This window comes from Crocodylus porosus, unplaced genomic scaffold, assembly GCF_001723895.1.
Source record: "Crocodylus porosus isolate Cpor-Errol unplaced genomic scaffold, CroPor_comp1, whole genome shotgun sequence".
NCBI classification, from domain to species: Eukaryota; Metazoa; Chordata; order Crocodylia; family Crocodylidae; genus Crocodylus; species Crocodylus porosus.
This window is the reverse complement of record NW_017728909.1, coordinates 64,373,273-64,386,810: the sequence shown is the minus strand read 5'-3', so window position 1 is coordinate 64,386,810 and position 13,538 is coordinate 64,373,273. Positions and strand designations below refer to the sequence as shown.

The window sequence follows — 13,538 nt, the reverse complement described above, 5'->3', positions numbered from 1 at the left end:
AATAAAAAAAATCAACAGAATTCAATTCACTAAACAGCAATCCATTGGTCAAAATGTAAAATACAGTGGGCTTTTTATGACGAAGACATCTTTTCTCCTAAAATATGGCCTATTTTTTCCTCCTGTTGTCACTGCAAGCATATCTCTAGTGAGAACAGAGGACAAGTACCACTGTTCTAGATGAGATTCAGGAAGCACATTTTTTACATGCAAAGGATCTGGAGCCATTTCCCCCAAGCCTCAGTGCACCAAGTCAGGTACAAGATCAGAGATTGCCAATCAGATGAACCAGGATACAACATCCAAGCCCTGGAACCAGCAATAGGATATCTTGATACATGACCATCTTGCCAGTTTAGTGTTTTATCTTCTAATATTCTACTTACTGCACTGCTAATGGGTCTGGAAGCAGCAAAGCAAAAACTTCCAGAAGATAAATCACCTTCAGGACAAATCTGTAAAAGTAAAAGGCAGATGAATATTTTGAGAAAGTTAAATTAATGTCAGAGTAAACAGCAGAGAGAGGAAGAAACAGATAGGCCAATCAAAACATGTGATAAATCTGAAATTACAAAAGGCACTATTTACTGGTAACAGACACTTGGCAGCACACCTTAAAAGTCTGTCATTTGACCATGTGCAATACTTATGTATTCATGTAGATAAATTTACCAGACAAAATGCATCTATAAATTAAAATGTCCCCATATTTTACATTTCTACTCTTATCACTGTTAGCATATGGGGGGAATAACATAAACCTTCTCAAATATATAAAATACATACAGTAGAATCCATTTTCCCAGCACTCATATAAATGGTACAGCTGCTTATCTGGGAAGAAGCCAGAATACAGATTCACTGTGATGCATTTCAGTGACTAACAAATGGACTAATGATGCATCTAGGACTAAAACTGTGAGCAAAATTTGGCCCTTAGTTGTGAAAGCTTTGCTCATCTATTAAACCGGATGCTGTATGGAGCTGTTTACTGGCATAAATATATACTAGGCAGCCTTTTACTCACATTACACTGCATTCCCTTGTCTTATGGCAGCGAAATCAATATTATGTTAACATGCATTTAACTTTTTCAATTTAATCTATTCAGCAATAAAGTAAATCTGTAAACCAGTGACACACAAGAGTCAATACAATGAAAAAAATCACATGATTATGAATGTAGCTGAGACCAAGGGAAAAAAATTAAAGATAATGATATGATACCTAGTTTACCATAGTATTTATTGTATTTTTCCATGCTTTAATTTATGCGTGCATATATGCATGTATGTGTGTGTGCATGTGCACATGTATATATATATATGGAATTATATGTTGTATAATGCACATATAATGCATAATGTATATATAACATGGAATATTATGTATATAACAAGGAATATATATCACTCTACTGCAACTATTCAATAAAACTAATAAAACCATGTCACTGAAGAAACAGTGGTGTGGTGTAATATAGCAATGAATCATGATGGCAGAAGGCTAGATTTACAATAGGGACATGTTTTTAAAAAGTACCAAAACTATATGCTTCAAATGTTGCCAGTGCAGTTATTTGCACACACACGTTCACACAGGGAAATTGCATTTGCCAATGCTTGTTCTTTAGGCTTTATGGGCAAATTCTACTTTTGTGTCAGACTGGTGAACATTTTGTCCATAACTTTTTACACAGCTTACTTACATTGCCTACTGCTTTTTACATTACCTACTTTAAAACAATAAATAACATTAAAGTAAATAAATAAAAATATAATAAAAGCATCCATCCAATGTAATTAATTCCTCTGAGTCCATAAGGATTGGGATAAACCAGTGGTTGCAAGTGAAATACATTGTTACTGTAGTACAGTTGCATAATACTAACTTGATCCATTAACCAGCATCTACAATTCAATTATATTTTGGCCCCAAATTCAGCATGTGCTTCACTTTAGGTGCATTGAAGTAAATAAAACTACTCAAGGGCTTAAAGCTAAGCATATGCTTTGGGATCAGCATGGGGAAGAATACAGAGATAGCTATTGACACGGGCTCCAATTTGGCAATGAGGTCCATATGGATGACATTCAGAAGCTACATGTATTCAGAAGTATAAGCAATTTCAGTGCCCCTGGATGGGGCAGAGTGGGGATGCCAAGTGCTGGAGAGCAGGAGTGCAGAGTGCTATGGGCCGAAGACAATATGCTGTAACAGTACAGTATGCCATATGATTATTAATATGCTCCCGAATGGCTTTCAGGTGAAACCCACAGTTCGCAACTATTATATCAACATGATAAGTGTACAGCACAACATAATTCCCCCAAGTGAGGAACTCACATCTGCCAGGCTGTTCCACAAGTCATCAGTCTTTGCGTTCCTATAACTGTACTTCTTCAAATACTGAATTACCCCTTTCTGGAAAACCTGCTTAGATAGAAAATCCTGGAGCATCTTCAAAATACAAGCTCCCTAAAATAGAAAAGTATCAGGTATTCAAAAATATCAATTTTACATTGCATGCCAAACCTTATGCATTTACCAGTGATTGTTAGATTAGGACGTATTGCAAATATGGAATAAATAATTAAATTACTTTAGCTATACGTACTGGATGTCTTCATTAGCTAAGTGAAAATAGGCATTCAAGACAATGACTCCCAGAGAGTCTTTGGCTGGTTCCCTAATGCTTTCTGAGAAGATAGAAAGCTTAGGGACCTATTCAGCTCCAGAGATAAGATGACTGGTTTTCTTTGGCACATTGTTGAGGTTTTAAATATTATGACTTTATAACTTTTGCCAATGTCTGACTTCAGAGCTGTCTTACAGCATTTAGCATTCTTCCCACGGTAGTAGCCAACTTCCATAATTCTGTAGCTTACTGTGGCTTCTACTGACAGAAAACTGCAAACACCTAAGGCCATGAAGAACATAAATGCTAATACCAAATAGATTTATGTAATTTGCCAAAATATTCAGTGACTCCAAATTTTAGACAAAAGAATTACTACACATAAAAATAATGAGCACTAAAATTCTTCCTTCTGCATCACTACTGAGTCACACTGACTGTGGTTAATGATACAGCTGACTGCCCTATATTAACTAATATTAAGATGTTCTACTTGCTTGATGCTTTTAATCTGAGGAGCTCAAAACACTTTACAAACACTAATTAATTATCATCACTTTAACATGCATGTACTTACAGAGAATTAACTAATTTAAGTAAGTATAAAAAGGGGCCAACATTCAGGAAAGAAGTCTGAAACGCATTCATAGACTCAGAAGCAATTTACACCACTTCCTGTTTTGGTTAATGTAGACACCTTACTGTGATGCCACAGACAGGCTAATCAGCATTTAGGAGAATCCACAAATCACATTGTGCAAGCTAATTAGGTCAGCCACTCAGCAGTGCTAAGAGACAAAGGTAGATGAGTTGACCTATGTACAGCACCACATGAGTACCTGGTCTGAGAGGTAGCCAGAAGGACAGAAGCAGCAGAGTCACTTTCCAGCAGTCCCAGGCAGCATCATGCTGCATTCTCTCAGGAGACAAAGCAGGGCACTGCCTGACACTGATTCCAGACCAGTTCTTCAGACTTTTATTTCAGGGAGTCATCAGGACAGTGAGATAGACCCAGCTTTTAGGACCCAGCAGTTGGTCACTTTAAGTATTAAAGCTGATGATTAATCGACTTAAATCAGTGGTTCTTCACATACACATTAGTATTCTGGCAACTTGTAATGGAAGTCAGATAGTCATCTGACATAGCGAGAGGTAAAAAAATTTGGTGTCTGGAGTGAATGTCTATTATACTACTCATTGAGTAAGCCCATAAATTAATTTCTTTTGTTGTTTTAGTCCATAACAATTGACAAAACCTTAATTTAAATATCTTACATTAAAAAATAGAGAAGTACATCATAAGCAAACTACTATGGAATGAATATTAGTTGCCATAGTATGTATCAGAAGCTGCAGCAACCAGGCAGCTGTCTGGGAGTGATCATGACGCTCCTGGTGCAACTATGCCAGCCCCAGTCAGGTGGGGTGGTGTAGGGGAAGGAGAGGGGAAACCATGACTGCTCAGGGAGGTGTCCCTGTCCCCAGCATTGTGGGCAACATCATGCCACAGCCCCATCACGGGGGGGGCAGGAAATGTGCTCCCGCAGCCGCCTGCACTGCCCAGCCCAGCTCCTCCTAAGCAGTGGCTGAAGGTCAAGGGGTAGGGATTAAACAGGGCTGGAGTGTGTGTGTGTGTGTGTGTGTGTGTGTGTGTGGTGCCACCCTGACCATGGCACCCTGGGTAGTCACCCACATCACCCACTCCCAAGGCCGGCTCTGACAGTAGGGCTCATGAAATGGAGTGCAGGGAAAGTGAATGCACACACATGTACATGCACACACATGTGCACACACACATCCATATATTCAGAATCATAGTATCACAGTGTTGGAAGCAGAGGTGTAATTACATGGTTGGGCACCAGGGGCAGCTGTCATATGCAGGACACCTTTTGGAGGCCACCATGCCATGTGATCACTAATGTATGGCCACAGCAGCAGCTATTTTTTCTGCTGGCCTGGTTGCTGCATCCTAATTATGCCACTACTTGGAAGGGACCTCAAGGGTCATCTAATCCAATCTCTTGCACAGAACAGGATTCACTATTCCTAAACCTCTCCAGCTCTTCTTGAAAACCTTCAGTCAAGGAAATTTCCAGAGTTTCCTTTGTCAACTTGTATAGAAGCTAAAATTTTGTTCTGTGTTATCACTAACAATGGGAAGTCCTGGAGGGCTTGGACCAGCAGCCCTGGAATGGAATCATAATATGTAAATCATGCACAGGAGATTGGACAAAAATCAGAGAGCTAATGTCTTATCTGCCACCCCGCTGCAAGACTCATTCCCCTCAAACAGACATCCCTCAAGTTGCCTAGAACTCCAAACACTGAGGACAAAGGATCTTTGGCACTGTTGACTTTACATTAACTGACATGCAGTACCTTATCATAGGACACAGTATCAAACATTTCATTTATCTGAATGGGGGTTTCTGCTGGATTGGAGATCGGATGAGAAGAATTTAATGAATCCCTTGCAATTGCACCAAAATATGCATTCATAAAGAAGTCCTCCTGTGGGATGTAAAGACAATCATCACCTCTTAGAAATATATACCTAGTCAAATGACAGAAATAAATCAATAACATCTTCCAACTCTTAATGAAGAAGTGCAACATCTATACTGAATACTATAGAGCTATATTCCATTTACTCTGCACAATATGTGCATTGTTACTGAAAATCCTAACCATCTGCAATCTTTACAAGAAATTCTTGTAAACAGTCTATAAAAGCTAGTACTTTAATGCCTACTAAAAATAGACCTCGTGCAAATTCCCCCAACAAGTTAATGACGAAAAGGTTCAAAATTCACAACCAGAACAGAATTTGGCCCCTCTCTTTATACAGGAGTGAACAAAGAGGTATCTAGAAGAGATACAAAGAATTGGAGAATTTTTCAGATTGCATCACTGTTTACAGGAGCATTTACATGTACTAAATCATGTTAGTATTTAGTTCATAGCAGTTTCTCTATGATACACAGTACTCAGCACACCACTCCAAAATACTCTGCTTTAGCTAGAACAGCACTGGGTTCATCTACACGTGTGCTTTACTACAGAGCGGACTCATTAGCTCTGCAGTAAAGCATCACCATTTACATATGCCATTATCAGGAACTATTAGGAATAGTCCTATCTTACAGCAGAGTCATTTACTGTGAAGAAATGCACGTGTGGACGGTGACTGGGACTGTAGCATTTTGAGCCAGGGTGGAACAGCCCCAGGCTGGCAGCAAGTTCAGGGGGCCAGCCACATAGCTCTGCAGTTTTGACACTCTTGTGCCCCAGCCAGCCCTGACGCCACCACCTGGAGCCTGGAGATGAACCCCTGATCCTCCTGTCAGCCTGGGGCTGCTGCACCCCAGCTCAAATTGCTGCACTATACACACGATATACAAGAGTATACAATAAACAAAAGCCTGTAATTTGAGCTTTTATGCAATTGCCTCTCTATATATTCTATGCAAACACACATAAATCAGGACAAAGATTTTTTTAAAATAAAATTAAAATGAGTTGTAAAGCATGTTTGACTTTTGGGGGTATATGATTGGGTTTTTTCTGGTTTCAAGATGGCAACCCCCCTCTCCCAAAAGGAGTACTTCTGGGGCAAGGGGAGAGACTCCAGTAGCAAAAGTCAGGGACTAGGAGCAGGTCTTCCTGTCCCAAGTTGGTGACCAGGGGATGGGGCACCCATCAAGGGGTTGAGCTACCCTTGTAGCCTTCAACAGCCCACCAACACTTGTTAAGTGGCCCTCCAGCTGAAATAATTGCCCACCCCTGGATTACATCAGGTGAAGAGATGGAGAAGGAATGAAATAGAATTTAAAAGAAAATGAGATGATATTGAATGCAAAATGTACTCCCAGATTAGAAACTAGTTCTATAAATAAAGCACTTTTCTAAATTTCCTTTGTTCTCTTTGCTAATCCACTTTCAGACATCAAAGTTTGTTTTGCTGAATCTGTTCTGGTAGTCATATCCATACTGTTTTTAGAGGGAAAAGTATAATCATGGTAACAATATTACTTACATACTGCAGCTCTGGGTAGGTCGCATTAAGAGAAACCAACTCCATGAACCGGGCAAAACCTTCATTTAGCCAAATGTCATTCCACCATTCCATGGTAACCAAGTTACCAAACCACTGAAGGACAAAGTCACAAGCAAATAAAACTTAAAATGAAACATGGTAGATACAGTAGTTAACTATGGAACTTTGAACTGAAGTTCGGGCATATCCATGTGCTTTGTTAAGATCTTATTCATGCACCAAAAAAAAAAAAAAATCAAACAAACACAAACAAACAAACAAGCAAAAGACAAAAACACAGATATCTAGATAAAAATCTTAAAAAAGCTAATTTAAAAAAATCAATTTGCGGTTGAAAAAAATGTATTCTGTGTACTTTAAATCAAAAGATGCAAATATTGACTTGACATGGAAGATTACATAACTTCTTCCTCAAAGAAACATTTCCCAACCAATACTGTGACTTCTTCTAGGAGTACAGAGAGGAATTTTAAACACCCACTGTTCATTTCCTGAATCAGTTCTGTGAATAAATTGAAGGCTCTAGTTTCAATGCTATCTGGCTCATAATGCCTATATTCATACTTTTCTCATATTTACTACTTTTTCAAACCTACAAAAGAAGGAATTTCGACCCTTACCATTAATAGTCCAAGGGGAAAAAGTTAATTCCTTAAAGCAGAAAATATGAAACTACTACAATAGAAGACATCTGAAATTAAAAATGTGTATGCTGACAAAGGACTAGCCAGGGACAAGATTCTTTTGTTTTCTGTATTACCAGGCAGTGGAATGCATTCTGCTTACAAATTTCAATTTGAAATAACTCCATGAATCAGTTGAGTTATTCTGTCTTGAAACAAGTTTGTGTAAATGAGTCAATACAGCACCCCAGATGCTAGAGTAAAAAGGTGTCTAGTAAACAATACTGAGTATTATTCATCACCCTCCTCCCTTCTAAGTGATTTGTTCTCTTGATGCTAATATTCACTTTTTCAAAGCTCTTTTGATTTATCCTTCAGCCTTAGCTTTTTTATTGACATCTTACCAGGCTAGCTAGTCTATAGTTACCTGATGTGCTAATTCATGGGCTATCACTTTGGTGACCCACAGTTTGTCAGCTGCTGAAGAGGTCTTGGGATCATAGAGTAGAGAAGTCTCTCTGTATGTGATGAGACCCCAGTTTTCCATAGCTCCTGACTGGAAATCAGGAACAGCAATAAGATCTAAGATTTAAAAAAAGAAGCTGTCTTATTTACTGAGTCTTCAAATTGTTTGTGGTTGTAGATTGCTTAGTCTACATATTCTTTCCCAAACGTGAAATGACTTCCATAAACTCCTACTTAGGAGATGAAAGGGAAAAACAATTGGAAATGGGATGCAAATCAACCTCAGGCTCCTCCTCTGAGAGCAAAGTGAGGATGGGAAGTAACAAGGTTGTCCTTTTATAACCTTTTTTATTAATTAATCCAATTTATCAACAAATTAACATTTAAAGATGTATCCAGTCCCCTAAGAAGTGCTACCATAAGCCGAATAAATGTGTTCTTTTCTTCTCTTTCCTTCACTCTCTGGCAGTTCCTTGCAGTTCCTTTTTGTTTCCATTGGTATTAAGCTGATGTGTTTCTTCATCTCTAGATAATAATCCTCCCCCTCCTTTTCCCTATAAATCTGCATGCTGCAAATCTTATTATCTTCCACTCATATCTGTGCTTTTACAGTTTAAATTTATTCTAAGTTTATTCATAAGTGTTAGCTCATAGAACTTGCACTTTTAATTGTACTGCAGACTAAGTGTGGGTCACAGCCCAAATCTGTTCATGACCTCAGGAGGTCATCTAGTCCAACCCCCTGCTTCAAGTAGGAACATCCCCACCTACCTGGGTCTTAAACTTAAGGATGCAGATTCCATAACATCTCTCTACGGTACCCTGTTCCAGTGCTTTACTGCACTCCAAGTGAGAAAATTTATTCTAACATCTAACCTAAATTTTCCTTGCTGCAACTTGAGACCATTGCTCCTTGTTCTGTAATCTGCTACCACTGAGAACAGTCTAGCTTCATCTTTTTTGTAACCCCTCTTCAGGTAGTTGAAGGCTGCTATTAAATCCCACCTCAGTCTTCTCTTTTCTAGACTAAATAAGCCCAGTTCCCTCAGCCTCTCCTCACAAGTCATGTTCCCCAGCCACCTGAACATTTGTGTTGCCCTCCACTGGACTCTTATCTAATTTATCCACATCCTTCCCATAGTGGGGGACCCAAAAGTGGACACAGTACTCCAGATTGTACACAGTACTGGTGGTGGCCCCACCAGTGCCAAATAGAGGACAAGAATCACTTCCCTCAATCTGTTGGCAACACTCTTACTAATACAGCCCATTATGCTGTTAGATTTCTTCACAACAAGGACACACTGTGGGCTCATATTCAGTTTATTATCCAGTGTAACCCTATCACTGGTAGGTATTGTATGGCTTTGACCCTTTCTTGATTGGTGCCCTCCTCCCCAGCGATGTCAGGGTGAGACCGCACCCTAGGCCCACCTAGATGGTTCTGAGTACTGCCCCTTCTCGTCTACCACGACTTTGATGTTGATAGATGGGGGAGGCAGTTCCCTGTCGGTTGTCCCAGCGTGGTCGCCGCCCTAGGTCTTTCTTCATGGGGCTCCAAACCTCCCCTTTACCCAACCCTTACCACATTCATAGCCAGGGAGAGCCCAGCCTCCTTGGACCTTTTCTGGGGGTCATCTCTCCTCACCCCAAGGCCTGCTCTGAGTGGGCTGGGCGGTCCAGCCTTCAATCACCACGGGGCTGATACTTAAGCTTCAGGCCAACCTGCAGACAAACTAAACATGCCCCAGTCTGGGGTAACGATAACTCAAAAGGTCCTTCAATCCCTGTGAAGGCACTAGTCATCTACTGACGAAGTACAGGGGACTCTGGTTTCCTGGACCCTTCTGCCTCCCCTCCACTCACTGTTTTCAGGGGGGGCTGCCAATACGGAGCTAATCACTCCTGTTCCAACAATGGGCGGGAGTTGCTCCTTTACCGCTGGGTGCCGGACCAGTTGCCACCTGCCCCTCTTTCTTCCCCCGGCTGTCTGCTACGTCTTGGCATCTCTCACTGCCCTGCCGCACCAAGGCTCCTGGATGCTCCTGCAGGGCTTGATCTCCACTCGTGACTGTGAGGACCACTTTTGTCTCCCTACCGTGCCTCTCTGGCCAACTCCGGCTCCTGGAGCTCCACCCTGGGGCGTTTTCCTGTCGGGAGGCCCCATCAGCTGCTGGGGCTTCTCGCCCTGAGCCCCGCTGCATTGCTCCTACCCAGTTCCGCTGCCTGTGGCTCCCTGCTGATGTCCTGCTGCTCCCCACCGACATCCTGCTTCTCTCCTCTTGGCTCTGCCATCCGAGGTTCCATGCTGGTGTCCCACCACTCCTCACTTGGCTCCCCTACTCACGGCACGCTGGTAGCCTCCATCTTTCCTCCCCAGAAGATGGGTGTCTCCCCAGCTGCCTTCTGAGCAGCCCATGCTGCTCCTAGGCTCTGCCCCCAGGGCTATCTCCCCAGGCTCTGCTCCCAGGCTCTACCCCCAGAGATCACCGATCTGCAGGCTCTGGCAGCTGTGGAGCTGCCAAGCCTGTGTTGGCATCTTCCCCCAGCTGCTGCTTGTCCCAGCCCCTGCGATAAGTACCGGGACTCATCAGGCAGGGTCCCAGGACCTGCTACGAGAGGGCTTTTGCCTCCCCTCCCACAAATCCTTGGGTCCTTTTCTCCAGGGCTGCTGCTTAGCCAGCCAGTCCCCGTCTGGACTGCTGAATGGGATTGTTTCATCCTAAGTGCAGGACTTTGCGCTTGTCCTTATTGAACTTCATGAAGTGTCTTTTGGCCCAATCCTCCAATTTGTCTAGGTCTGTCTGAATCATAGCCCTACCCTTCAGTATAGGAAAACCTTGCTCTTTGCTGGTTCGGCATTCGCGGTTTCAAATATTTGCAAATGCCGAACCCGCATCTTAAGTACACTTACAGGAGAAGCGCCACTGGCACTTCTGAGTTGGTGTGATCAGTTGCTGGGGGCCCCTCCTTCCCTGGTCACTGACTGGCTGCTGGAGGGGCAAGTGCCCCCCACTAATTCAGGAGGCACTAGTCATCCATGATAATCATTTTCTTCTCCACCTGTTTCTTGAGAACCTGCTTCATGATGTTTCCAGGGACCAAGGTAAGGATCACTCATCTGTAGTCCCCTGGCTTCTCCTGCCTATCTTTACTGAAGATGAGAACTATATTTGCTGTTTTCCAGTCATCTAGGACCCCTCTCACTTGCCACAAATTTTCAAAGGTAATGGCTAGCAATTCTGCAGTCACATCAGCCAATGCCCTCAGCACCCTCGGGTGCATAGTATCCAGCCTTATGGGCCTGTACATGTCCAACTTTTCTAAATAGTCAGTAAACTGCTTTTTCACCACAATAGGCTGCTCACTCTTCCCCAAACTGTGTTGCCAGGTGCAGTAGTCTGGGAGCTGACCTTGCCTGTGACAACTGTAAACACTCCTTCATTATTTTAAATCCATCATTCATGACGGGCAATTGGCTACTGTGTGTGTATCTATAGCATATAGTGTATCTATAGCAGTGTGTCTGTGTGTGTGTGTCTATATGTATCTATATATAATATTATATACATAAAACCTGGAAAAAACAAATTTATAAAAGATTAAACAGTAAAGACTATTTTTAAATGAATTACTTTGTCTTGTAGAACTTACTGAATGTTTAAGATGAACATGAGAGACCTGCCTAAAAAGAGAAAAACAAATAAACAAAAACCCCTACCCAAAATGCTAAAAAATTTCCAGGAAGGAAATGAAAACCCAAGTGTTAACCAGAGAGGATATTCTGCACGAGGAAGAGCATTTGCCAAGGATGAATGATTTATCTCTTCTCAAACCAGTACCATGCACCAGGAACTCTAATATTTATTATCTCATTTTCAAGCTAGTTCCATATTTGATATGGGCATTAAAAGAGGCTATTGAAAATGAGCTTTCCATCTGACATTATTCCAAGTACAAAGCTAAATAAAGCATGCCCTTGTTCTTAGCACTTCTGCTGCTGAAGCTCTTTGGGCTGCCTTTCTCCCTGCTGCTTTGTTTTAATTGATCTGCATGGTTGTTTTCTGAGACAAGGACAAGATAAGACCCCTTCTAAGACTTGTTGGGCTGTAATTCCTGGTTTCTGTGCTCATGGAAATTTAATTCTAGTGTCAGTCCACTACTTCTCTTCAATAATGTTTTTCCCTTTAAAAATCCAATCTTGATTTAAATATTGCTTTATCAGAGAGTCAGTAGATTCTTTTATTAAAAAATACCAACAGTGAGTTTTTAAATAGGATGGAGCAAGAAGCAGGTTTGAAGGGCTGGGTGATATGCTGCAAAAATCCGTCTATCACACTAGGTTTTAGCTTAATTGAAATGCAGTGTCCTGGGGACTTACTTTCGACCTGGAATGCAAGATCAATCAAAGAAAAGAAAGTGACACTAGAAAATCCTTCCTACGCTTTTACACTGAGCTCAGTATGTACTGGAACAGGATTTAGGCAGTGTGGTCAATATTCATATTGGGCCAGTATTCAAACAGTGCAAACCAGAGAAATACAGTGTATACAGTCAATAAAACTGCAAACTGTTAGTCATATGAGTAAACATTTGCAGTACTGGCTGCATCATTAAGTACTTAGCGAGTCTCAATACTTAGATTTAAGGAGTTTCCTTTAACTGTAGGCAGAACAGGAGGATTTTTCAAAGGCGGTACAGATTTGATTAGCCAAACTTTGTTTATCAGAAACTTCCTGTTAACAGAGAAAGAGGCCCATACGCTATACATTATAAATTACTTCAAAAATTCCCTCAATCAGCTGAACATATCTGTCTTGACATTCAGATTAAAAAGATTATGTTGCAATGGAATCTCAAGTTCTCCATTTTTTTCCATTTGTTCCATTATTTCAAGAGAACAACTTTCCATTTCAGTATTCTGCAAGAGATTTCTATATCGACTATTCTTACATAGTTAAGCTACATAGTTAATTAAAGGCTTTAGGGCTTATCTGTGGTACAGATCAAATAAATAATTTATGCCCTTATAAGGTAAAACATTTTGATTTCAGACAAACTATGCAGATGCCTATAAGCACTTTACTGCAACACAATCTTTCATATGACATATTGGCTTTTTCTTAATTGGAATAACCTTTTGTGTTGTTCACTTAGTTTTGTGGGGGAAAGGAAAAGAAGTGAAACAGAAATCTTCTTGACTGAAAGAACTTTATATAAATTGTACTGATTTAGATATTTGACTTACCAAGTTTTGGTAAAGGAAAGCTAATATCAAAATGCTTCTCATAAAATTCCAGGAGTTTCACTGCTGCATTTAAGGCATAACGGGTCTGGTCCCATTTGTCCGGTGATGCATAAACAGAGACCTATAAAATATGTGATTTTAGCAGTGTACTTCATGCTACAGCTCAATTGTGAGGATCAAAAAAAGGATCTTATGTGACCAGACTGAGCATGAGCTCACCTTGATCCCTGATGAAGTTGTGGCCTCCAAAGACTTAAAGTCACAAATGACATATGCTACAAGGTAAGTGCTCATTTTCACAGTCACATCGAAATGATCTTCCAACAGGCCTCCTCCAAGTTCAGTTGTTTTAATCTGAAGTTTTTGGAGGAAAAAAAGGTATGTTCTTATATTTACAAATGTTAATAATTCCCAAGAACTAACAGACTGATACCATGAATAATTTGTTTAGTAGAGGGGTGTCAAACTTGCATTTAGTCCCGGGCAGATCCAGATGCTGGAAGC

The 13,538-nt window shown here is 40.9% G+C and overlaps 1 protein-coding gene across 1 annotated transcript in view; it reads right to left on the bottom strand.

The window, feature by feature from the left end:
* The window catches only part of LOC109308131 (endoplasmic reticulum aminopeptidase 2-like), a 35,550-nt gene that overhangs the window by 14,286 nt on the left and 7,726 nt on the right, over positions 1-13,538 (bottom strand). The window contains exons 4-10 of the mRNA XM_019532407.1: positions 13,254-13,388; positions 13,035-13,155; positions 7,749-7,903; positions 6,678-6,791; positions 5,021-5,152; positions 2,347-2,478; positions 387-455 (exon numbers count right to left, since the gene is read on the bottom strand). Coding sequence (XP_019387952.1) covers positions 387-455; positions 2,347-2,478; positions 5,021-5,152; positions 6,678-6,791; positions 7,749-7,903; positions 13,035-13,155; positions 13,254-13,388 — 858 coding nt within the window. The remainder of the gene's footprint in view (positions 1-386; positions 456-2,346; positions 2,479-5,020; positions 5,153-6,677; positions 6,792-7,748; positions 7,904-13,034; positions 13,156-13,253; positions 13,389-13,538) is intronic.